The 27,166-nt window shown below is 36.0% G+C and overlaps 3 protein-coding genes across 11 annotated transcripts; all 3 read right to left on the bottom strand.

Moving 5' to 3' along the window:
- Window positions 1–264: 264 nt before the first annotated feature.
- Reph (Regulator of eph expression) lies at window positions 265–6,400 on the bottom strand. 5 transcript variants are annotated; one of them, XM_089466135.1, is made up of 4 exons: window positions 6,260–6,400; window positions 2,753–2,840; window positions 1,894–2,324; window positions 265–1,763 (listed from the first exon to the last, which is right to left on the bottom strand). In XM_089466135.1, the coding sequence occupies exons 2-4, from the start codon at window positions 2,760–2,762 to the stop codon at window positions 1,116–1,118; spliced, it is 1,089 nt and encodes a 362-aa protein (XP_089322261.1). In that variant the 5' UTR covers window positions 2,763–2,840; window positions 6,260–6,400; the 3' UTR covers window positions 265–1,115. The 5 variants fall into 5 exon arrangements, with proteins under 5 accessions (XP_089322261.1, XP_089322264.1, XP_089322263.1 ...); XM_089466138.1 differs by having other exon boundaries at window positions 6,256–6,397; XM_089466137.1 differs by having other exon boundaries at window positions 6,252–6,387.
- LOC108610522 (sialin) lies at window positions 3,424–24,687 on the bottom strand. Of its 5 annotated transcripts, none has more exons than XM_089466129.1 (10): window positions 23,956–24,687; window positions 21,577–21,630; window positions 9,518–9,589; window positions 8,963–9,451; window positions 8,504–8,874; window positions 8,303–8,435; window positions 7,998–8,239; window positions 6,668–7,924; window positions 6,256–6,519; window positions 3,424–4,426 (listed from the first exon to the last, which is right to left on the bottom strand). In XM_089466129.1, the coding sequence occupies exons 2-8, from the start codon at window positions 21,614–21,616 to the stop codon at window positions 7,745–7,747; spliced, it is 1,527 nt and encodes a 508-aa protein (XP_089322255.1). In that variant the 5' UTR covers window positions 21,617–21,630; window positions 23,956–24,687; the 3' UTR covers window positions 3,424–4,426; window positions 6,256–6,519; window positions 6,668–7,744. The 5 variants fall into 5 exon arrangements, with proteins under 5 accessions (XP_089322255.1, XP_089322252.1, XP_089322253.1 ...); XM_089466126.1 differs by having other exon boundaries at window positions 6,260–6,519; XM_089466127.1 differs by having other exon boundaries at window positions 6,260–6,516.
- An 847-nt stretch (window positions 24,688–25,534) lies between these two features.
- LOC108610525 (uncharacterized) lies at window positions 25,535–27,166 on the bottom strand. The gene is made up of 2 exons (XM_018002677.2): window positions 26,694–27,166; window positions 25,535–26,380 (listed from the first exon to the last, which is right to left on the bottom strand). Exons 1-2 carry the CDS (start codon window positions 26,982–26,984, stop codon window positions 25,634–25,636), a joined length of 1,038 nt encoding a protein of 345 aa, XP_017858166.1. The 5' UTR covers window positions 26,985–27,166; the 3' UTR covers window positions 25,535–25,633.

Here is a 27,166-nt window from a genome sequence, read left to right as displayed (position 1 = left end):
TTGCTTGTACATTCAACACATATTAAACTGTATTTCTGTTTTATTTATTTATTTTTTTTTTTTTTAACTGCCCAACTGAATTTTTTGGTTTGAATGTGTTGCATACAAAAATGTTTATTGTTTTTGTTTTTAATATTTTCATTTTTGTTGTTTCTGGTTGTTTTCTTTTGCTATTGTTGCCTGTTGCTGTTTTCTGTTTGTCCCCAGTGTTTGCTACGCTATTTTCTCTTTGCCGTCTCTACTCATTTGCTGATTCTTAAATCGTTCTTTTTTTTTTTTTTTTTTTTTTTTTTGCTTTGCATTTTACACAGTTTTTATAGAAATATAATTTTTTTCAGTTTTTAAATTTTTTTTGTTTTGAGTCTTCGTTCTACAATCACACCACAATTTCTTTTTGTTTTTTTTTTTTTATTTCTTGTTTATTAATTTTTTATTTTTTTTTTTTTTTTTCTTTTAGTTTGTCTGACTGCAAACACATTTAAAAATATTAAAATACTTGCTAACAAATGTAGCTTTAGCCAATTTTCAAAATGATTTCTTCACCTCTCGCTCTTCACGCCTTCTATTTGCTGCACACAAATACAATATTTACAGTTCTGTAGCTACTACAAACATATATATATATATATAGCTATATATATCTAAACTTTGCCAACTTTACCAGGATTTTGTTTTACTGCTGCTTTATTTATTTTATTTTTATTTTTATTGGTTGTTTTAAAATTGTGAAAAAATAGCTGCTTCTATTGTTTACTTGTTTTTTTTTTTTAGCATATTTTTTTGTGTTTGTTTTAAAACTTGAATTACTTTTAGCTTTACATAATTTGATTTGATGATATTTGTTTGTTGTTGCTGCTGTTTGTTGTTGTTTGTTGTTTTGCCTTTTGTTTATTGTATGTCTGCTGTCTGCCTGTCTGACTCTCAGGCCGGTTTGATCGGGTTCTGTGCGCCTAATTGTGGGGCCAGTGAGCGTTAATCAACACTGGCTGCGTAGGTACGTTTTTACAGTTTGCAGTTTTTGTTGTTGTTGTTGTTGTTGATGGTTTGTTGTTGTTGTTGTATAAAAAGTCTTTGATTTGCCTTTTCCTTTTCATTCGCTGTTAGCGCGCTCTGCATTAGAGACTCACCTGCTGCATCTTATCAAAATCTAAGCACGGCCTATGGGGTCGCTGCAGTCTCTGTGTGGCGGCAGCAACAGTAACGCCAGCATCCCCACCACCAGCAGCACCAACTGTTGCTGCTGTGCCGGTGCTGGCAACATTATTGCTGGGACGACGGTGCGGCGAAATGGCGCAATGAAATAGTTTCGCGGGCGGACTAACCGATCGCACCTCCATATCCAAGCCGGTTGTGGAGGCCGGACTGCTTCTCGAGCTATTATAATGGAAACTATATTTGGGCTGCGGCTGGTAAATGTGATGCGAACTGTTGCTCATCTTCAATGAGCTGCTGCACGCCTTTATAGCGCTCGGCTCGTTCTCGTTGCCCTCGTTGCCGGCTCCAGCTACAGAGCCAACTCCAAATTTGGCGCATTTGCTGCTGTTGCTATTGTTGTTGCTGTTGCTGTTGTTGCCGTCGCCGTTCTCCTCATTTACACTATTATCACATAATTTAATATTTTCGATGCCACATCTGGCCTCCGATAATATCAGTGGCGTTGTGGAGCGGAACATCATATGGCTACGATTTGGCTTAAATGCCTCCAATGGCGGCGATGTGCGAAAATTCACGGGCGTCAATATTGGCTCCAGCAAGTTGCGCAACTGTAAGAATGAAATTGTTACATTTTATTCACTAATTTCATTTAACACCCGTCACTTTACACTCATTAATCTTCATTTTATACTTATATTTCGCTCTCTCTCTCTCTCTTTCTTTAAACTCTTTACATACCTCATCGTCGGAGCTATGGGCCAGCGAACGCTTGCGATTCTCAACCATTAGCGTCGAGCTGGAACGCTTCGAATTGGATGATGTCGTGGCACGCTCATCGTATGGCGCCTCCGTGTCCAGAGACGAACTGCAGCCTCGATTCGAAAGACGCGATGCACTGGCCGACGATGCCCCTGGACCGCCACCGGCGATTGTTGCTGTTAGCGCCGCCGCTGCCGCTGCAGCTGCCTCGGCAGCGGCTACCGCTGACGGCCCATTGATCACCTCCAGCTCCTCCTCCGAACTATGCTGATCGTACATGAGATGGGCGCAGGATGACGACGACGATGTCTGATGGTGACACATCATGGCAGCAGCAGCGATCGCAGACGACTCGGATGAGCATGCAGTATCGGTAGTAGGTGAGTTAGCATCCGTACAGGAACTCAAACCTGTTGAATGTTGGCAAACCAAAATTTCAATTGACGATACAATTTAACAGTCTATGCAGATGGTACAAAATATCGATATCAATTATAGCTTTAACTGTTGATCTAAACAAAAAGCAATAAGCTACAAGATCCTCGATATCAATCAATTACAAAAAGAATTGTAGATTTTTAATTCTCGAATATATTCATAACCAAGAAAACATATGTATATGTATGTATGTATGTAAGTTTGTTGAGTTTACTACTACTATTGTCTCCTCTCATTAAAGCGAAATTAAATGTAAAAAAAAATCGAGTTCTTATTGTCTTCAGTCTTTAAAACATATGTAATCAAATGCCGGTCGATATTGATATTTATATTGAGAAGATTCTAGTTTTAATTTTCAAACGAGCATTTTTATCCTTACTTATTCAATTCATTTACTTACTAGTTTCCATATCCACGTCTAAGTGACGTTTGTTTTCCACATCGAGGAGTTCACCATCAGATTCGGTGCCAGAGTCATTCGATTCACGCTGTAAGCACATTAAATAAATTATTAAACAATTTTTCATATTTTATTTGTTAGTTAACTACTAATTAATATATTATTATGTATTGTACTTTCATTATTATTTTTGTATAACATGTACATATTTATTTGTGCGTTTGGCGCCCACCTTTTTACGCAGAAAATTTTTCGATGCCTTTAATGAATTCTCACGATTTTTGTGCCTGACAAACTTTATCATGATTTTTTGCTATGTGCTTTGTTTTATTTATTACACATTCCACACGCACTCGCACACTCGCGCACTAGAGCGTGTTTACGCGACGCTGCACCCGCAACACAGAAAAACTTACTACTACGATAACGTCGGCGTCAGCTGCGACAGCGACTGCGACGCCCCCTTTCCAACACCTTTGTACGTTTCTGAATGTGTGTGTGTGTTGGGTGTCCGTGGGGTCCTCTCACTCTAATTTCCACTATTACTACATGCTAGTACTTTTTGTGCTGTTACGTTTTACACTCGTTTTCGGTTTCTATTTATTCGCCATTAGTATATGTATTTTTGTTTGTTATTTTTTGCTTTACTTTGCTTCCTGATTTACGCGAGAGCTCGATTGCGCGCTCACTCACTCGCTTAAGCTAACCCTTGCTCTTTCTCTCTACCTCTCTGACACTCGTTCTTTCTCGATGTCTCTTTCTCGTTCGTTCACTGTTGCCGCCTACGCGCGCCTGTTTGGCGCGTGTAAGCGCCGTTTCCTTTTTGTGCAATAATTTCAATCACGTTTCATGCGCGACGTTTTGTTGTAATCTACACTGCTTTTGCACCACCCACAGCAACAACGGCAACAAAAGCAAGAATAAGAAGGTTGCCACTTTACATATATGTTTATTCGTGCCAAGAGCCGAGCTGAACCGAACCGAACCGAACCGAACCAAGCCGAGCCGAGCGAACGTGCACCTTTCGCCGTAACTTATACAGCACGAAATTATCGATTTTCGGTCTCGTATTTGCGGAAGCAAAAGTTCTTCAACAGGATCCCACGACCAGACAGCAGTCGGCTGCACTTTCAAGAGAAAAAAAAAAACAACAAAAAAGCAGGAAAAGAGTTCTGGCTAGTGTAAAATAATAATGTGGCTGCTGACTTAGTTTACACTTATGCGTATTGATTCACTTTTTTTAGCTGTTTGGTCACTTGCTTTGCACAACATTTGCAAGCAGTTGCATTTTTTCAGTTGCTGCAATTCTCTCTATGGCAGACTTTTCGGCTCGCCGACTTATTACTACGTATTACTATCATCACCCGTCACCGGCTAGCGCTGTGCTCAAACTGAAAAATTATGGCCAAAAAATCTCTGCGCTGGCGCTGGAACTCTGCTCCACCGACAGAGGCTGCTGTCGCTGCGCTCTCACTTGCAATTTTTGTACGCCTATGTGTATGTGTGTGTGCTTGTGTATATATATATATATATGTGTGTGTAAGCTTTTTGCACTGGATGACTGGCTGAGTTGCTCTGTATATGTGTGCGAGTGTGTGAATAGGTCTGCGGGGTGTGGACTTGGGGCCAAACATGCGCGCACAACTCGTGCCACTTCGTGCGCCTTCGACGGAGCTTCGGTTGTGGAAATGCAGCGAGTTTGGCAGCATGCTCGTAGTACATAGTATTTATGGGCAGAAGAAGAAGAAGAAGCAGCAGCGGCAGCAGTAGTAATGGCAGTCAGCGAGGAGCAATGCAACAAAAAAACAAAAAACAGTAGCATAAGAAAAAATACCAAAGCGTGCAAAAGTTGATATAAGACAAAAATTATTTGCGATAAAAATGTGGAAACATTACATGAAAAGAAAGATGGACAGAAATATGGATGACATGTTCGATTGCCTTTCGTTGTTAGTTGAACGGGATACACGTTTCTATCACATTCAATTTGCTTGCAATTTACGCGGAAAATACTACGATGATGTCTACGTGCCCCACGAGCACAGACACACAAACACACATACACAATTATTCACACAGAGGCACACTGACAAGTGCAGTGGAGGGGAGCGACCGACAGTAAAACGTAAACGTCTTTGCAGCCGTCGTTTTATCCGGAGCAGAGCTTCGCTCACCTCCTACTGCTCGACCACGTCGTCGTCTGACTATCGATTCCGCATTGATGTTGCTGTTGTTGGTGTTGCGTCGCCAAGTACTTTTGTTCCATTCATACTGTACACACACACATACATGCACGCACACGCATGCACTTATGCACAGCGCCTCACGCAGTGAGCGAGCGAGAGCGACTGACGTATGAATATATGCATACGGTTTGTGGTGTGGGTGTTTTGGCTGTGGGGGGCCGCCAGGCAACACGAGCACTATCAGCAGTAACGACGACTGCGTGGTGCAGCCTTGTTGGCTTCAGATCTAAATTTAGCATTTGGCTTGCAACTTCGCAAGGATTTCTTTACACTTTTTCCATACACACATACATATGTACATACACACTCGCGCATGCAAGCACACTAGTACTCATGTACAACCGCAATGCGTGCTGCACGCGAAAACCGTTTGGCAAATATATCAAAATTTTCCCAACTTACTTGAGTCGCTTCTTCCACGAAATTATGAAAATTTTCAATTTGAAAACAAAGCTTTTTGTTGTTAATTTTCCAGATGCGTGGGTAGGTGGGTTGATTTGAGTGGGCTTGTGGAATGCTCCTCCGAGAAGAAGCTTGCGAAATGCGAATCAAAAACTATGATCCGGACTCTGGACAACAAAATAGCAGCAGCAGCAGCGAGTGTCGAACGATGAATGGGGCTGCTGCTTTGTACTACAATTCAACAGCGACGGCAGCAGAGGCTACGGTTGCGGCAGCACCAGCAGCGACAGGCGCGCCGCGTGCTGGTTGGGGTGGTAGGTGTTTGTTAGAGCACGCGACGCGTTTTTGGAGAATTGACAAAACAAGCGCAAGCAATAGATAGAGAGAGAGAGAGTGAAAGACACTGAGAGAATGTGAGGTTGAGCAATGAGAGAACGTGCCAACGTGCATACAAGGCTACTTATTTATGTATGTATATACATATACATGTGCACACATATCTGAGCCTGTGTATGTGTGCGTGCGAAATTGTTGCTATTGTAAGCGCTTTTACGCCAACTACAAAATCCACAACGCTCAGGGCTGGGATGCTGGTGGTGCGCTCTCTTCGTTTTCTCTTTCTCGCTCTCGGTCTATTGTATATTTGTACGTAACTTGCAAAAAAGGCAACCCAATAGACATTTCTCTAGACATCTAATGCAATTAACTTTTCAATGTCAAGTCGCGACGCGCACCCTCCACACACATGTACATTCATGTACACACACACATACGCACAGCACAGACAGCGTGGCTTTCTATTAAATTCCACTATAAAACGGCACATTGTGCACAGTACCCCACCAACTTACTTACTTACCTGCTCAAGTTGCTTAGTGTCGTCTGCACGTCATCCCTTCATCGTAAATGTTAGAGCTATCGGCTGCGTTGATGATTTGCTTTTCAATAGGCTTCAGTTCGTGGTCTGATATGAACGTTTTGTCCAAAACGAAAAGCAAGAGTGCGGTATCAGAGAGTGAGTGGGTGAGCACGAGAGTGGGGGCTGTCAAACCAGCTGAGCGACAATGGAAGAGGCAACAAGAAACGCGAGTGTAGTTTATGACGTCATAAGTGACCCTGCTGGTGGAAAATACACAAAGCTTGATCATGGACTTATAGCACTAAGCTTTTTGACGTTTAACATTTAACAATATTAATTAAATTTAAAACGAAATATCAATCAAGAAGTAAAATGGAAAATAAAGCTACGTATATGTAGTTTATTTACCTCCAGTGAAAAATTAACGTTATATTAATTTACGATCTTTACAATATTTACAGGTCTTTTAAGATAAATTTAGACTAAATTTCAATCCAAAAACGAAATTGCGGTCGAATAGCGATTCCCTTTAATGATGAATTTTGGCTCGATGTGTACTATCGGTATCATTTATAAATAAGCTTTTAACAGCTGTTCATAATGAATTCAAAGTATGATTTATTTATTTTGGAGAATTTAAAAACATTAAAAATTAAACGCCACTAAAATTAATTAAAAAAAAAAAAAAAAACTTGAGGGGCATTATTTTGCCTTTATTTACTTATAACAACATAGCTGCATAAAAATTTAGTTTCTGGCAAAGAGATATCGATAGTTTCTTTCTGAGAGCAGCTTTAAGCATTATATCGATATTTTGTCATTCCCTGAGCCGCCAAAATCGGAATTCAAATATTAATACTCTTCTTGACTGCGATAAACTTTATTATGAATATAGAAGAGTCTATAAATAAATTGCATAAATAATAAAATTATACATGAAATAATAGACTTAGCTTAAGTGTGCATATAATATAATTAGCTAATACGAGTACATAGGTATGCAAAAAGTCTACTTAAATAATTTAATAGAAAATGTTGTGCATCGAAATTCCAATATTTTTTTTTCTACCATTTTACTTTTGTACACTTTGAAATTTCTGCGCACGACATGAACATACACACAATCAATTAAATATATACATAAGTGTAATTAGAATAATTTTGCGGCTTAAGAGCAATAAAAAATTTGCTAAACTGCCACGCCTACAAATTAATGCATGTGAGCTCTAAACATTTAAGTCTTAAGTAAATATTACTTATTCTGGCTACATGGGCAAGCCATTATTCGTATATCATTCTATGCATAGAAACTTTACAGCTTGGCTACAAACTAATGTCTTCCGGTTTTTCTTTAGTATACAATCTTTTTAAAGTGGAAATTCTGTATGTGACCGTAAATCTCAATCTTGTGCGGTAGAAACTACTATAACTTGTGCGGATGTGGTGGGTTTTTCTCTCTGGCTCAGCTCGAATGATCTCATTTGATTATTTTTCGTTCTTGAGCGGCATGCCTTCCTCTTGGGCCACATCACCAATCTTTTTGCGCTCTGGTGGATTATTCCAGGACTGCAGCTCACCAGTGCCCAGGATGACAAAGACAACAGCGGCCGAGATGTAGGTGCCGGCCAAAATCCAAAATACAATTTGCCATTGATGGAACGAGGGCTAAGAATGACAAGAAATAAGTTCATATAATTAGATTATATTCATATGTATTCAATTATTATAATTGACTTACATTTTCAAAGGTCAGCGCGCCGACCATCCAAGTGGACAAGAAGCCACCAAAGGAAGACAAGGAATTGGCCATGCCAAAAATGGTGCCACTAAAGTTGGGTGCAATGTCCAGACCGTTGCCCAAATAGCCAGCGGTGACAGCGCCATGGGCGAACAGGGCGAGTGTAAAGATGGCCACCGACCAGGCAGCATCCATGCCCAGGAAAACCTGAGCCGTCATCAGCAGACCAGGTGTAACGAGAGCTATAAAGTATTATAAAAATAAATATGTAATCTTCGACATTAAGATTACATTATAAAACCTACCGAAAGTCGTGAAGATCTTGCGTGTCGCAGTCGTGCTCAAGGTGCCCTTCTGACGCAGATAGTCGGCCAGATAGGAGGAGGCCACCGCCATCACATATTTGCCTAGATAGGGCAGCGAGGAGAACAAACCATTCTGCAACACAAAGGAAAATTCTATTGGCATCAAATTCAAACTGTATAAAATTAACCTTAAAGACTCACCTTCTTGATGTCAAAGTGCAGAATCTTGGACATAAAAGTGGGCAGCTGATTGATGACCGTGAAGAAACCGAACACGGACAGACCGTGGGTTATTATGATAGCCCAAACTGCAGGCGAGCAGAGCAGCTGACCCCAGGGCACATAACTGGGTCGCTTCTTGGATGTGGATGTGCCGATGGCATCCTCGATTTCGCGTCGCTCCTCGGCCGAGATGCGCGGATGTGTGGCGGGCGTCTCATAGACAAATGTGAACCAGCACACAGACCACAGCAAACCCACAGCGCCCGTCAAATAGAAGACACTGGCCCAGCCGCAGACCGAGATCAAATAGCCACAGATGGGCATCGTAATGGCAGCGCCAAGCGAAGAGGCTGTAAAGGTAAAGGAAAGGTTTAAAATACAGAACAAATTGGAAATAAAAAAAAAAAAAAACGTGACAAATCGTTTGCCTCTACTCACCCATCATGTTGGACATGAACTTGGAGCGATCCATGGGTGGAATCCAGACAGCGGCCACGGGATGTATGGCCGGCCAGGAGGCGCCCAGCATGAAGCCAAGTGCCACACGCACCACAATCAACATAACGTAGCTCAAATGCGCCGCCAGCGGCGTTATCAGGGTCAACAGACTGGCCCAGAGCATGGAATGGCCAAAAACGCGACGACCGCCAATCAGTTCAGCCAGACGACCGCCGGGCAGCTCGGTGAGGACATAGCCCCAGAAGAAGCAGCCAAGCACGAAGTTGGTTTGGTATGTGTCCCACGGAAAGCGCTCCTCGAGGACAGCAACGCCATCGCTGGTTGTGGCGTTGCTGAGGATACCCTCACTGCTGCTGCTACTGCTGATACTCCCCGTCAGAGTAGTGTTGTCTACTAGGCTGGAATTGCCTGCCATGTGTGATGTGATGTTTGGCATAACCATGTCCACAATGGCAATGGTTAGGTTGACTAAGGTTAGGGAAATATTCAGGTAATTAGTATGTATTGGGAAAGAGATATATATGGAAGACTTACCTCGAAGCGCATAGTTCAGCATAAAGCCAAGCATTGTCAGCAGATTCAAGACTTGACGGCATGATAGCATATCTGCAAGAGAGCAAAAATAGTTACAAAAATAAATTAGTGAGCAATGTTAAAATATATAGTCAAAAATAGTATATTTAATTAAAAAATGCCCATTTACAATTTCAATAAACATTTCTTTATCACTTCTGGAACTGGCTCAAAGAGAACTGAACTACAGTTCACAGTTTGTTAAGGCAGGCTTAATAGAAATGGGCAGCACTTTGAGTTTGATTGGAAACAGAAAATGAATTGGGCAGCACTGTTGCTAAGCTAACATTTATAATTAAAATATTATAAAACTAAATAAAAATTTAAATTAGTTAAATCTTAATTAACAAATATAAGCGCATATAAAAAATAAATAAAACAAAAATTTAAATAATTAATATTCTACAACTTTTGATTTTGAGATCAATTCAGTCTGCTAAATGTGAAGGTCATTCGCAAAAGCTTCTAGAGCAATAAATCTCAGCTGAGTTTTGGATGGTCAGAATATTATCAAAATATATGTACATATAATGCGTATATACAACAAATTTAGACGTTATATATTTGACCTGATGGCGCGTGTATGGAAAAGTTCCTAGAGCTCTGAAAAAAATTGTTAAGAGATGATAAGAAATGCTGGGGAGCTATCAAAACAAATCGAGGATCGGAAGTTCGTTCAGTCAAGCATATCAGGAGAGCTGGTGTGAACCGGTTTACAATTCAATGGAACAGGTTTCTGAATGATTTTATTACTATTTTATATAAATTTATATTTTGCTTAAGAGTCTTTAGATAAGTTAACCTGGAACTATCGTACATTGTTTACAAGACTGATGTAATACGTTGTTTTCATTACATGTCTCGCGGCTTCGGCGTTGCTTTACAGATAAGCGCATTTATTAACTTGAATTAATGATGCGATAAAACTCATTTGCAATCTAACTGTCAGTATTTGACCTCAATACAACGTTAATAACCATACAAAATCGCACATCAATTTGATTTGGCCAGACAACAGGTACCAGTTGGGTGCTCCGCCCGTAAAAAGAAACAAATTAAAGGCCATTAAATTACACACATTTCTCCTTTTAGCTGATTCAGACGTCGTCCACTTTATCATCATGTCAAACACACTTAACATGCTGATAAACTCATTTAACATGATGATTATCATTGTCAATTGCAAAGCGGTTCGCACGTTTCGTTTTTTCCCCCACCTCGTTAGTTATTAGCAAAATGAAATATAACCAAAGTGCATTGAGCCGCAAGGAAAAGGCGGAAGGTGCAAGATAAATGAAATTGGAATTGAACGAAGTTTGAATACTCTGTAAAATATGCATGAGTTGCATATGAAATGGTAGAGATAAGAGAGAACTTTTATAAGGCGTCAAATTAATTAATATTAAAGTTTCCTCTCTCAAGCAATATAAGTCGAAAAACAAAACATTTTTCGGTATCTCCGAAACCATGGTAGTGAAAATGTTACGCAGTTGAAATTTCAACTGTAAATATTGCGAATAAGTGTAAGTAAAAAAAAAATAAAAAAATCAGGGTTATTATAACAATAATTCATTCGGGAATAATTTGCGTCAAATGTAAAAAATAACACATGAATGAAAATTTCGGAAAATTCTCGATTATGTCAAACTTTACATACGAACTACGTACATACAAAAATCTATAAAAATTCTTTCAGAATCATATTGGCTTAAATAACAATGCTTTACGTTTTGCTTTCAAATCCCTTAAGTTCCAGCAATACCCGCTTTACATCTGGCTTACACTATGTTAATAATAAACGGCATTAATTTGGAATGCCATTGAACTCCGGGTCGCAGAGGCGTCCAACTTTAATTTGCAGCATTTGCGCGTGTGCATATTTTTTTTTTCATTTTTCTCCTTTTTTTTGTTGTTGTAAAAGCTGATGTCAACAAAAGCCGCTAAAAAACTGCAGTCAGCCCAGTCAACGTGGGCCGAGAAAGCTGCTTACTTATAATAAAACAATAAAAAATAAAATAACGTTCAACAGTCAACGTTATCAATGGGAAGTACGCCCCGGTTCCGCACCTCGCCGGTTAACTTATCGCATGACATGTCTAGCAACAGTCTAGCCCGGCCACGCCCACCTGTCGAGTTTTATTTAATGTGCACAGACCTGTATCTTATCGAGAGATATAAAAACAAAACTTGTTCAACATATTCCTAAAGTCTGTGAGATGTTTAGCGGCTATATTTGTTTCATTTAATTAAAAAGAAGAAGAAGAAGATACATACAAATATAATTAGCTGAATATGCTTAACTGTAAAATGTCAAACGCTAATGCTCTTAGACCAGTTTTTATGAATTCTTTCCGCAGTGGAGCATCGACAACGACCTTCACCATGTTCTTCAATTTTGTATTTACTTTTGATTTTGGATTATCTCGAGAAGTATAGAAACAATCAAAATGTTCAAATTCGTAAAGCTGATTTTAAGCTTTAATTGGCTTAGCATGCTCATGATCGTTCGATTTGGAGGCTTAACGTCATGGAAAACTTTGTATGAATAGCACGACAAAAACACAATATAAATTATAATATTCGCAATTTCTTCTATATAAATCATGACACTTTAAATCAATGCTAAGTGAGCGTGCCTCATCGGATTGCTTCAATAGAGTCTGATAAGAGCACTATATATACGTATTTATTCCGTTTAAATCCGAGTGCCGATTTACAATGGCTATAAATAATATTGGTAGACGAGTATATGCATATACTTATACAGATTGCATTGGTATAGACCGGAAATAGGACTAGAAGTTAATTAATTTGATTAAAGTGTTGCATGAAAAAATATTGAGTTAAGCTAAAGATAATATTTTAAGCTCTTTTTTCATTGAAAAATATAAATGTAAGTACAAAAAACTCAATATATATAAAATTACTATTATATATAATAAATAAGAATAAAATTAAATAATTTAACAATAAAGAGACATTTAGAAAACTCAAATTAATGTTAATATGGTACTATGAGTAATACATATTTTGAGTTTCATTTGAATCAGAATCTGTAAGACCAAAGTTATCAATGTGCCATAAAAGATATGACTATAAGCTGACGAAAGCTCTGATATGAAATGAGACTATGAACTATGGACTATTGCGAGGATTTCACAAAGGAGCTACACAATCTGGAAGGTGTTTAAAGTGTTTATATGTTTTCTCTTATATACATTCTCTTCAAAAGTAATCAAAATCATATTCAAAGTTTCTCTCTTTCGAGAATCTCAACATTTTAAATTCCAGTCTCAGTCTTTATAGTATATAAATTCTTGCTTGTGTTAACAACTTTTAACCTCATCGGACACAAAAACATCTTAACGTCTTCCAAGAATTCTCCATGTCTGTCTTTAAGCAAGTTTTTGATTTTTAACTCTTTTACAAAAGTAATTTTGTTATTTTTTGATTAATTGTCGCTCAAAGCATTTTGCATGCTTTTGTTGTATTCGGCTGAAAACAAGATCCGGTCAGAACTAAATATTTTTCAAGAGTAAATAAATTAAACGAATGAAATAAAAAAACCGGCTTCAACATAAAGCAAATAAAAATTGAAATAATGAAAAAAAAAATCTTAATTATTAAACAGCTTAAGCTAAGGAACAAACAAAGAAAACAGTAAATAAAAAAAGGTATTTAAATCCTTTTTTTATTAGCTTTCGTTTTTAAGCCTAAACTAAGACTAAAAGTTTACCTGAGCGCAAAAAAAATAAACAAGTTTTCAATCTGAACTGACTTCGAGCATAAGAAAATGTTTAAGAATAGCCCACTAAAAATAAAGTTCATAAAGAAAACATCAAAATGTTCAAAGAAGAAAAAGCAGAACAACATAAACAATGTTTTGAGGGCAAACGTGATACTAAAAATTAATTTTTATGCTAATTTTCAGTCGCAGCTTCAAGCTAAAAATTTGACTCATTCAAAACGAGTAAAAAAATTAAAAAAAAAAAAAACAAAATTTTTACATTCGTAAATGTAAAATTTAATTAAAAGATCGCAATGTTTTTGACCGCACAAAATGTTTGTCAATAATTTTTCAGTCAATTTGCATTTCCGGCTTTTTATAATATATGTTGTATATGAGAATAAATTGAATTTGTTTGCTAAATTAAAAACAGCAAACGGCGAGAGGGTATTATGAATTTCATATGAAAAGTGCAACAGAGAAAAGATCAGATATTTAAATAAGTTATAAATTATATTTATGATATATTATAATTACATAGACTAATGACTATCCGTGAGACATGTTGATATTAGTATCAAGTAGTTCTTCTACTCTTTCTATTTTTCCACTATATCCTTGGAAATAGACTAATTGGTATCACTATGTCATATCGTAGAAAATTATGAATACATATTGATATTTTAAGGTTTTTTTTTTAGGTTGTCTAATTTTAATATTTCTTATATTCCCTATGACCCCGCAAGGGTATATCAGCAACGTCAACAATAATTTGTTGGATGTATTCCGCTTTTAAATATTTGTCCGTCTATTTTTAAGATCTATATGCTTCACTTCCTAAAGCTCAAAAACAAGAAAAAAGAAAAATAATAAAAATGCCGGTCACTGGGTGCATGTGCTTCATTGCTCTCTCTCTCTCTCTCTCTCTCTCTCTCTCTCTCTCTCTTTCGCTCCCGCCTATCTCTCTCTGTCTCTCTCTCTCTCTCTCTCTCTCTGTCTCTGTCTCTCTCTCTCTCTCTCTCTCTCTCTCTGTCTCTTTCCGTATAAATATTTATATCTTTGTATTAATATATTCGTCTCTCTATATGCCACAATTCTTCCTTTTCTTTGATTTTGAGTGCGTTGTTTCTTGACCTTCAAAATTACATATACCTATATATACAGGTTAAAATTCTTAGGCATATGTTTGTATATATATATTTAAAATCATAGAAATGCTGACTCGACCGACTGTGGTAATAATTTAGTGGTATAAAAAAACGTGTGGCATTAATCCAAAGACCCATGTGATCTCATGTTTTTCCAACTCAAATCAAACGTCAGACGCTTAGCTATACTCTTGTCAGCTTGCCAATAGATAGCAATATACATATAAAAATATATATATATATATTTATAACTGTATAGCTATATAGATAGCTAGATAAGTATCTGTATAGATAGCCAATTATATGAAGGCGCGGCCAAATCACGAGTTCAGTTTTGAAGCTATATAGTACAGTATAGCTACGTTATATATAACATTTAAGTTTGCTCTGCTATAAATGAGGCTTTGTTTGCATTCCCATTTCTAACTGTTGAGTCTGTCGAACTGAAAGTCTGTCCGTCGTCTTGTCTCTCTGTCTCTGTCAATTGTTGGCGCTGTTGTTGACTCGCCTTCCAGCTACAATTAATAGCTTGTCAACTCGGTTAACCTGTAGATACACTTCCGTTTGCAATGTTTCGCTGCTAACTGATTTCCAATGAACAATTTTACGGAACTGGCCTTGCTTTGCACATTGTTTTTTACGAATTTTCATAGACCAATTACAAATTGGCCTAAAGCGTCGCTATAAAATTGTTCCCGTTATTGGTGATTTTCTCGACAAAACGAAACAAGTTTGTTTAAAGCCGACCCCATATTTAATAGATTTTGTATTTATCAAGAGGTCGTTTAATAGATAAATCTTTAGATATAGAGTATAAAAATATAGTTTGTTCACTAAATCTAAAATATATATATTCATGGTGCGATGTTAAACAATTCCTCTCGCTTTTAAAGCCTGAGATTTACTTTCGCCTGACATCTGTAAATATTATAAAATCGATATATATCGACTATTACTATTGCTGTTTTTAAAGCATGTTCTGTATATTTTTAGGAATGCCTGCATATTTAATTTGTTTTAGATATTTATAGTTTACACGGTATCCAAACCGGACCGTATCACCCACACACCAATTGTCAGCTATTCAAGTGGCTTTACCATTTAAAGAGTTTGACTTTAAGAATGCATTCAATTAATTGCAATTCGCAGACAATTGTTAAATATAAGCAGGAAATTCAATATTTATTAAAGACATTTTTTTAAGCTCTTATCAAGAATTCAACTTGCATTGATTGTGGCTTTATATTTACTCATAATATATGCACAATGCCAAGCTTAATTTTATAACAATTGTGCAGACAGGGTGACAGATGGCTCTTAATGCCTTTAGCATTGTCCTAGTTTCATTCCTGCGGGTAAATTCCATGACGAACATGGAAATCTACTCGTGTAAGATTGGATTCGCAATTGCTGCTTGCTGTTGCTATTGTTGTTTTATTGTTGTATATTGGCTGAATGTTGCACTTGTCGCGCTTTAGTACAAAGTGCAATAGGGAAAATCTCAGCCGATGACAGCCGGCATGGCACGCCAGGGCAACAATGTACAAATCGTATCTGATTTATGAACGCAATTAAGCCGAGGCCTCAGTATTTTACAATCAAATGCAATGCTCAAATCAGCTGAATATGATGTGCCTGAATATTAATTAACTTAAAAATTTGTTGTATAAGGAAATATGTAAATAATGTTTAAATTCGTTGTATTGTAGTACAAGGAATAAGGAAATATGTAATTAATCTCTTTACAAGGTATCAGAGATTGTCAGTGAATGACTTTTGCATTAGATATAGGGTATATTTATTCATCCATTTCCGCGTTAGATAACAAATACAAAATGCAAATGCCACGCCCATCCTAACCGCAAAATGTGATCGTTATATAAAGAGTATAGAGTTTCTAAATATTTTTATTAGACATAATATATTATAGTTCGAATTTCTAGCGCATTTCATAAAACTAAAGCTGCCTTAAAAATTTCATATAACATTTACAAAGGTCTTCTAAATCCATTTCAAATTCTAGTATATTAGTACTTTAGAATACCCATGAATTAACAACCTTTCAAATAAATTATTTTCTCAATTTAAGTTCAGTTTTAATTGCTTTAACGTAATTAAATCATAAACATTTTCATTTATAAACAAATTACTTAAATTGCTTATCTGTTTTGCTGTTGTTGAGTTAGTTCACGATTTGCATCTACAGCAACAGCAGCAGCAAAAACATTCAGCATTTATTTATATACATACATATATGTATATTATTTTTCAACTCGTCATTTGTTTGTGTTTATTATACAAACTCTCTCAAAATGGGGGCTCGTCTCCGTTAGCGTAACGCAATTATTACAGCCAGCGAAAAAAAAACGGCATTTCTAAGTGCAAACACAATTTGCGATTACGAGCGCTGAAATTTATTTTGGTAATTTGAGATTTTTCCACAGCGAAATAAGAATTAGTTTTTATAAATATATAGAAAGAATCTTTTACGTATTATATGTATGTACATCTGTATATAAACTAATTAATGAATGGCATTTGTGGGCCATTGCCAATTGCAATTTTATGGCACTACACTTGGTAACAAGTACGAAATGCTGTTGAATGAAAAATGAGATCAACCAGAGAAAGAAAGACAGTGAGAGAGCGAGGGAGACAGCGAGAGACAAATATTGACCTTTAGATACCCTGTAGGCAATACGAAATCAACTTAATAAGCTTTTATGTAATATAAATTTGAGTACTAAAAAATAAATAAAATACAACTTAGTTTATAAGTAAACTGAACTATATGATACCCCGTAGTCAATAAAAAGCGAAGCTTCATTATAAAGTTCTTTGTGAACATATTTTCCTGAACGGCTTAAAGTAAACTTTGTATTATTAGTAATTAACTTTTCTCATTTAATATAAATATCGTTTATAAATTGATGAATATGTTAAATTAACAATATCGCATGTTCTCCTTCTGTCGCTCACACTGTCTATCTCTCTGGCTACATTACAGGGTATGCTGCTGCTAGAGCCAGACACGGGGGCCTGCCAGATGAAATCTATTTACAATTATTGACATAAACAAAAACCCACATAGACTAGGCTTATCGGACAAGTCAGACTTGTGTACGCCGGGGCAGGGCCAGAGCCGTAGACCGAAAGACAACAGACAACAGAGGCAGAGACAGAGCCAGAGACATCGGAATAGGTTCAAAGTCGGCATGCCTGTTGCATGTGCGGCATTTGATTTGATATTTATTTTATTCGCTCATTAGATTTGATTAAATTAGACGATCAGTGACCGGACGGCAGTCTTGAACTTACGGATCAATTCGATCCGTGTGCGACGTTTAATAACGCCAAAAGTGTGCCACGGAGCGGAAATAACTAGCATGAAATTATGTAGAGCCGCGATTGCAAACAGAGTCAACTAGCTGACAGGTTTCACTAGCTATCGATTCGCATTGCAAAACAATTGTAAAGTTCAGCAAAACAAGAAAATGTAATTACTATATAACGCTCAGACAATAGCGAACGCGCGCTCAATTGGCCAAACAACAACTTCCAAGTTCCAAGAAACTAATTAACGACAATTTAAGACAACAAAAAATTGTTTCCCATTTCTCATGCAGCACACAAAAAGCTCGAATCCACTTAATTAAGGCATATGAAAATAAATTATCGTAAAAGAAGCAAAAACAAAAGCTACTTTTAAATAAAATTACAATTGCCTGGCAACAATAAAAAAGAAACGTGTTTATAATGCCATTAATACTGTAAAGAGATCTTCAATTTCTGTGTAATTAGTCATTGCGCGAGCTTAGCTAAATTTGATTAAATTGTTCATGTCAAATGCATATATATATATATATTGTATACATATATGTATATACATATGTGAATATAGCCATTGTAATTTCAAGCATTGCTTTAACGTGAGTCGTTCTGTTCAGTGTGCTTTACCCGCAGCGGCTGTTGCTAAGATCAAACCTTATCAGGGATCGCAAAGTTGACTTGTGTTAGTGGCGCACAGAACGTGGCATTTCATTTACATTAAAAGCGGATCAATACTTGTTTATAGCCAATTCAATTATATATTGAAAATAAATATTATTTGCCAATAGCTAAAGTCTAATTATAAATCAAATTTAAATGAGCAGGCAAATGAAAATGGAATTCAAATAGAAATAATAAGTGTAATTAAAATATAAAAAATAAATTTCTGTTTCAATACAATCAAAATATTTTTTTTATATATTTTATAGACACTTACAAAAATGTATATGGCTTAAATATACTTAATATATTAAAAAAAAAAACATTGTTATTTACTATATATCATTCAAGTGAAAAATGAATAGACAATTGATTAAAAATTATAAAAATATTTATGTTATATATATAGGTATTTTCATGACGAAATACTTTTCTTCGACAAATTATTCAACATAAAATATTTCAACATAATTACAAATTGTAATAAATATTTTTTATAAATATTTATATAAATATTATAATTTCTATCTCAATAAAAATATATTATAAATATAATTTTTATTGTTTTGCTATAGTCTTTATCTATATCTTGCCAGTTGAATATATTGTATTTATATATATTATTTCAGTCGAATGACCTTCGCTTATTAAAAATGCATTGGCAATGATTAATGCACATATTGAGTATGATATGATGGGCATTACACTTATTATTGTTATTTATTATTTTTCTGCCTTCGAGCTGGTTCCTCAAGTGCAGGGACACGGAATAATCAAGTGCTTATGCTGCGCATTTCTGATTGAATCGCAATTCGATTGACGTGGGCGGGCGTTAGCTGCATATTATGAAAAACAAGCTGCATTTACCATAAACTTGTTTACATACCCTACCAGAGATTATTATAAATATATCAGGAGATATGTCTAACTAAAGCCATATATGCATAATAACGAATAACTAAATTAGCTATTCTCTATAGCCAAGCCTTAATCAAACTAGAAATTAATCATTATTTTAAATCTGTTTCTATAACTGAACTAGAAATCGATAATAGATTTGAGTAGTTCAATCTAAACCTTAGTTTGGTCATTCAGTTTATCTACAATCATAATACTATAAAGAGTATTGAATATTCTGCTCTTAGTTCTTTGTGGTTATTCATGGAAAACTGGAAAGAGTATATAGACAATTAGCATAATAAAATGCCATTCGCTTTTATTAATCATTCATTGAAGGACAATATGTTAATTGTGCCATCAACAACTCGTGTGACTTGAGGCGTGCAGCCGCCCTCCTAGCCCCCTTTATCACCTGTTTTCACACCTGCTATTTGGCTTTATTTTTAGCCATGCTAATTGAGCAAATTTCATATTTGATTAGCACATTCCGCTTATCTAATGGGTGCGAGCTATATCCAACTATCATATCATGTGCGCTCGCTCAACCATTGACCATTGTCTTTGATGCCCCTCCAGCCTCCAGCCCCAATCTGCTCGCTGAGTCGCCACAAAGTGCTAAAATGCTAATCTCAAATGGCCAATGCTGATTCGGCTATTAGCGTTTTATTATTATGGTATTGTTCACTTCTCTCATTTTTTCCGACGCGCAATTTGATGACAAATTGAAGCAACAATAATAAACAACAACAAAAACTTTAATGACCACGCTGCTGCACAGTGGTGTCAAAGTCGCATTTTCATATGACTCTTAGTTTGATTGTTGTTGTTGCCGGCTCCACTGCGGCATTGACACTATTCTAGAACTTGAGTGGCCTGCACTGGCCCAGCCCAACTCAGTCCGAAAATGTGCGCAGCAGGCGTGACTCTGACAATTTGCTAACATTGTTGTTGCTGTTGTCGATGTTGTTGCTGTTTCCTATTTATAACAAATCCTCGCAATGTCATAACAATGGCGTCATAAGGGCCAGCTCAATGACCACAACAACACGAGACAGAAGACACAGAGCTGATGATGATGTTATAAGGTTTATTGTGACAACGCCCAAGCTAATGAAATATAGCTGATGATGGCACAGCTAATATTTAATATGTGTCTAGGATTGACGCAAGCAGCGGCTGTACGAATAAACAAAAGTTGACAGCCCATGAATTATTATTATTATTATTATTTTTTTTTTTTTTTTTTTTTTGAATTATAAAATTCATATATTAAACTAATTATGATAACAAAGTAACGCATAAGCTGCGTGTTGAAATATACTGTTTGCAGGTTGAAGCAATTTAAACAGCGCATAAATATCTGCTATGATATGATTCTATCTATGATTCTTTTTCATAAAATATTTAAAGATCTTAAATTTATAATATTTACAATAAAAGACTTATGTTGATTGTAAGTTGTCTAAAATATTTTATAGCTTAATTCACAAAAACTTAAATTTTATATATATATATATATATATATATATATATATATATATATTTATTAAATCTTTATTAAATCTATTTTTTAATTGAAAATTACCTAAAACATATGGCATTTAATATGTTTTAAGTAATTTTCAATATTTGTTCAACGCATATTATCATCAAATATGTAAAATTTTGGATTTCTAAATCGTAAATAAATAATAATAATATTTAATAAATAAAAAATATTTTTGACATATTTTATAGTTAATTTTAATTTTTTTTTTTTAGAACAAATAGGAAATTTGTATAAGTATTTTTAAAATTTTATATTGTAGTATAGAGATACTTTATAACAAATTAAAATTTCTAATTATTTAGCACATAAATAAACTAATTTGAAATCGAAACTAGAAACGGAAATTGAGAACAAATGCTGAATCGAAATTAAACTAAGCGAATACCCTTCAAAAAGAGTTCAATTTGTGTTTATTCAAGCGCAACACTCAATTGATTTGTAACCTCAATTAAACTTGCTCCATTTGACACCAATCGAGAATTGTCAACAGTTGCAAAAAAAATCGATATATAGCCCATTTATATGTATGCCTATATTGGATGAGGGCCGGTCCCCTATTCAATCAATTTGTTTATAACTGAATTGTCAATGCGTGTAATTTGTTGTTTCAATTGACTATAGTTTGTTTTCTCTCTCTTATCAGAAAAGGGGCTCGACTTGTTGTCACAGCGGTACGGTCAAATAAATTGTCGTTAATTCTACTTACTTTGCACTCGGTGCAGGCCTCCCTTCTCTGTGTTCGACATGGCGTTAGTGTGAACTGTAATGAACGAAAGAGGAAAATGAATTTTTAATTGAAAGATAGTTTATATTGATGATCGATGGGCATGGGGAGTGTCATGTGATATGCAAGAGCGTGTGATATACAGACAAGTCGGTAAGTGTTATTACTGATAATCTTCAGAATAATGAAAAAGTTTTTTTCCTATAATTATATGATATTATATCTTATCTTATCCTATTTTATCTTATCATTGTCTCGTGTATGCAAAGCAAGAAGGGAAAACGTGCGCATTTTGTGAATGATATGATATTGCTACCGATAATGTGCGTCTTCAGTGCAAGTTGATAAGAAGAGGCACAAAGTAGGTGCACATGAATCAGCCTCAACTTGGAATTTGTAGATAATATGGAAGCACATGATGGACAAAGATAGCAGCACCAGGCAGCTTGGCTCATTCATAAAATTAGTACCCAAGACTCTGGTCTAAAGTCTAATTCTGAGGAATGCTTATCTGAATGGATTTTATATTACTTTAAAAATTGCGACCTAAAATAAAAATCAGGCACTAAACGTACACCCGTATAGACCAGAAAGCCGTTGATATAATTGTTATCTGCATAAGATTTATTGGCGCCATTGATAAATCACACCTGCAGACATTATAGGTGCAACAGATAATGTTGAATCATTAAAGAATTGAAGATACATTTATATATTTAGGGGGAATAACTAAATATATAGATATTAAAAATATTCTTGACATTTATTGTTAAGACAACGCATTTTCGCTCAGTGCACATGTATGCAAATAATGGACTGCACATGCTCAACAGCAGACTGCATAATAATCAGTGTCAAGTCTAAGCCCTAGCAACAATATAAGCCTGACCCAGCCCGTTCAATCAACATATGTACTATGAAAGCAAAAGCCAGCTATTAAAATAAGAATACAAGTTAAGTTAATTTGAATAGAGTGCAAATATTTGGCAAAAAGAAAAACCCCAGTCAAATTGCCCATGTGTGAGGGTTGATATACGGAACCCCTCTATATATATGTATATATGTACTATACATCTATGTGTAACTGTAACTGTCTGCTGTTGTCCCTCTGTATAACGACTCGAGTCCTCTTCGTGTTGCCATGTTATTTGCCGCATAAAATGTGGCGTCTCTCATATAATTAGCTACATGTATGTGTGTTTGCCCAATTGTGTGAGTTGGGCATTGGCTATATACGACATATGTCTGTATATCTATATAAGACGATTGAGGCATACCCCACTTGCTCATTGCTAAATCGTACGACATTTGCTGACTAACCGGACTCAATGCTCTCATCTATATACATATATGTATGTATGTATGTATGTCTAGCTATAGTGTGTATTAATTCATAATATACATGTTGCTATCGTAACAATTTTTTTTTTTTTTTTTTTTTTTATCACTGTTGTAAGCTGTTGGAGTTTGCGTATTTCTTTATTAAGATTGTTTTCTGTAAACTTTATCTTATTGTAAAAGTTGTAAAAAGTTCTTGATGCATTACTGAGACTTTTAACAATTTTGATTTTTTAGATTAAAAAAAAATATATTAAAATGATTTTAAAATTTAAAATTAAATTTTCATAAAAAGTTTTTTTTTTATTACAACTAACAAGTAGTTTGTAAGTAATTTTACGCAAAAAAAAAATTTGATAAATAAATAATTTAATAAATATTAAAAATGTCAATTATGATAATTTTGATAAATAAATAAATCAAATTTGATAAATAAATAATTTAATAAATATTAAAAATGTCAATTATGACTTCAATGGATAATTTATGTTATTTCGAAAAATTTTAATGTTTTATTTTTTAAGTTTAAAGATTATAATTACTTGGAAGCACTTTTAAACTGAACAATTTTATTTTTAATTTCACATATATTTATAAATGAGATTTCTATAATTTTAAAAATTAATTTTTCAATGCCTATGCATTATTTTAAGTCTAATAACTTTAGCTTAAAGCGCTAAGAATAGATTACTCATTGAAACCCAAACGCTGCCAGTTCCGAATGGTTTGCGTTCATAGCGACAGAAGGACATTATTTAAAACAAATATACTCATTTCCATTTCATGCATGAGTATAACAACATTAAATTTGCTTCTCCAAAGTATAATTTACTATTTAATACATCACATTCTCTGCAAGCAATTAAAAATTTGTTTAGCGTAATTCATAAAACATACTTGACTTTAGAATTTTTAAGTATTTGATTGTTTTGTTTGTTTTTTGAGCAAATGCTCCTATCAAAATTTGTTTCCTGGAAGACATGAGATTTTGTATGCCCATTTTTTGTTTATTGCGGAACTCACCTTGAACTTAAAGATGTCTAAAAACGTAAATTATTTACAGTTAATTATGTAATTAGCACAGCACGCTCCAATTAGCAGTTTGCACAATGTATTTACTACTAGTAATTTCCAGATATTAAACAAAGCGTAAAACAAAACGCGCGTCAAACTAAATGCACGCGCGTTTATTGTTTTTTTTTTGTTCCTCTATGTGGTTTTTCGTTTGTGAATGATTACAAGAAAAAGGATTTGTTTTTGTATTTCGGTGTCACTGTCACACACACATACATACACAGCTCTGCATACGTTCTAATACACCAATGCACGCATGCACGCACTCAAACAAACACACGCGTTGCAGTATTTAAATGTACATAACAGTAGTTTTAGCTGTTTATATTTGTGTCTCCACTTTGCGTCTCTTCTTAAATTTTAGCTTTTGAGTGTGTCTATGCTTTTATTTTGAAAATTCGCAGCGGCAGCTGTTTGTTTTATTTAAATAGGCACATTGAGCGCAGCGCATGCGCAGGCAAAAATTTTGTTTTTCAACTATATTTCTAAATGCAAATTAAGCAAAAGAAATATATACAATTTCAAACAGTTGGCGGCTGTGAGTTGCTGCGCCTCTGGCTCTTTGCCTTGCTGCCTGCTTAATTCTGTTTGGTTATTTTTGATTTTGTCGTCGCTCGTCTTTGCCTGCGCCTTCTGCCAACAGCTGCTTGACACTCCGATTGTTGGAACTAAACTGAAAATGTTGCCTGCGCGACAGCCGCTTTTTCTTTGCTGCGAGCATGCGACGCGCCAGCGCTGTTGACGTCGATGCTGGCGCTGACGCAGACGTTGACGCTCACAGCATTGGCGTTCGGTTCAATGGGTCTGCTTTTACAATGGATCGCGAATGAACGTGTGTATTGGTGTTGCTTGTGTTGTCGCCGTCGCTGCCGCTGCTGATGTGTTGTCGTTGTTGTTGTCGTCGTCGTCGTCGTCGTGGGATGCAAAATTCAAATTTTTCGTGCTGCTTGTGTTATTTTTGTACTGTACCTTCGGTTGATCTGAATCCGAGGCGGGAAATAACGGGTATGATGGGCTTGTGGGATTGCTAAACGATTGGTAGAATGGATTTTTTAGAAAGATTGCTTAACTATACATATTTTCTATAGAAAGATTAAAACTTATCTTCAAAAATCTTTTAAAAACAATAAACAACGAAAAACACAATGATTTTTGGTTTGCTTATTAAGTTTTAAAACTCATATTCTAAAATGTTCAAAAAGCTATAGTTTCTCGAATAGACCAATGCATAAAAAGACAAATGAGTTGCAGGGTATTATATAGCGCTTACAATAACCGTAAAAAATTATATACCAAAGAAATATTAAGTAAAAGACCAAGATGTTTAAAAATATTCCTAGTTACAGGGTATATTACAGTCGTTGAATGCTCTACTATATTTATGCCTTTGCAACCTACATAGCTGGGCTCACGTGTAGAGCATCAGCGATATCAATTCGAGCTGTAATCAACAATTATCCAGATACAATCGATGCAATTTAAATCGATTCTAAATAAATAAAAAAAAAAAAACAAAAAAAAAAAACGCTTTTTGTTTTTAGGGAAAGATCTTCCGCATACTATATTAAAATCTACAATCGAATGTAGTCGGGATTTATGTGTGGGCGTTGTATGTTTGTGAGCTATACTATATGGAGAATCGGATCCAGCGATCTATTATACTGTCGCTCACTACCGTCTTGTGAGCGACATCAAAAATGGGTGAGAACTTCTCGGGGAAGGTTCGCTGCAGGCAGCTCATCACTGTGCCGGTCAGATAGTAACGGGACAGCCAGCGGCACTCGCAGGGCGGTATGCACTTAACGCAGCTATTCTCGGAGGCTAACCCCCTGAGCTGGGACGAGTTAACGGAATGGGGTAGAACGCTCAGAATCCACGGCAAACGGACATCATTTGCATTCCAACAGCAATCACAAGGGGGCATGCATTCTACGCACATTTCGTCATCTATGGAGTGCAACTCTCTTGCCCACTCCACTGCGGGCGGTTTCGTTGCTGGCACTAGGCGTGAAGGCTGCAATTCCTTGAATTTCCGCTGTTGTTCCCGTGCTAGCCACAGCGTCAGTAGATCCCAATGCTCCAGATCGGGCAAACGCTCCCTGATGATCTGCATACGCCTGTACAAATCCGATCGACGCACGTCATCATAGTTGATGCCCGTCTGCGTGTGCCACAGCAGGTACAGCTCGTTGGGCCGCTCATCAGGGAGCGACACTTTGCTCGAGAATTTGGTCAGCTCCAAATGGAAGAGCATCCGTATACCGTACGCAATGTGCTTAATGTGCTCAAAGTCCTTGATATTCATCGCCGACAAGGCGGCGGCGTCCACCAGCAACAGCTTCCTGCCCCAGATCTTGTTCACCTCAAAAGTATTCTATCAAGAGAATCAAAGTTAATTTCCAGAATTAGAGTAATACGCTTCTAGTAAGAGAACTCTAAGAAGTATGTTTGAGAGAGCTGAAGAACTAACGTAACGGGTGTTCCACTAAGACAACTCTAGAAAGTACATTATGTTGAAAGAGATGTCGGGAATTCCGAATAGGAAATATCATAATCCCTCGCAGAGGTCTTATTCCACACATACTTCATTCAGTAAGATTTTCATACAATCTTGATGTTTTTATATTTTATATTTATCTTTATTGTGTACATATTCTACTCTAATAAAGAAGGACCGTCTAACTCACCATATACTGGGGATAGCCATATCTGCGAATCCATCTCTTAACGTCAGCGTAAGTCCACTTGAAGACCGATGGCAAGGGCAGTTTATCCACAGCAATGGCGGCTAGTTCGACTAGGGATGTGGCTTGAACGCGAAATTGAATTGGATGGGCATGATGATCGAAGCCCACATGTTTCGCAAGTACGGAATTTGTTCGATATTTGTATTCCTTTCTTAATCCCTGGCGTTTCTCATTCCACTTATGCGTCCTTCTTCGATACTTAGTATCCGATATTCCATATAGATAGACCATATTAAGTGTATTTGGGTGTATGCGTGTTTTGGTTTATTAACAAGAAAGGACTAACAAACACTGTGTTAATAACTGAAAGTGTCCGAAATAAAACACACAAAAAAAACAAAAAAAAAAAAAACCGGTACAACTAACATATTAGGTTTGGCTTACTGCTACAATTTACTCGAATCGATAGATCT

This window comes from Drosophila arizonae, chromosome 3, assembly GCF_054131065.1.
Source record: "Drosophila arizonae isolate 15081-1271.41 chromosome 3, UAZ_ARI_1.0, whole genome shotgun sequence".
Classification (NCBI taxonomy): Eukaryota; Metazoa; Arthropoda; class Insecta; order Diptera; family Drosophilidae; genus Drosophila; species Drosophila arizonae.
The sequence above is the reverse complement of the archived record's forward strand: the minus strand, read 5'-3'. Positions and strand labels throughout refer to the sequence as shown.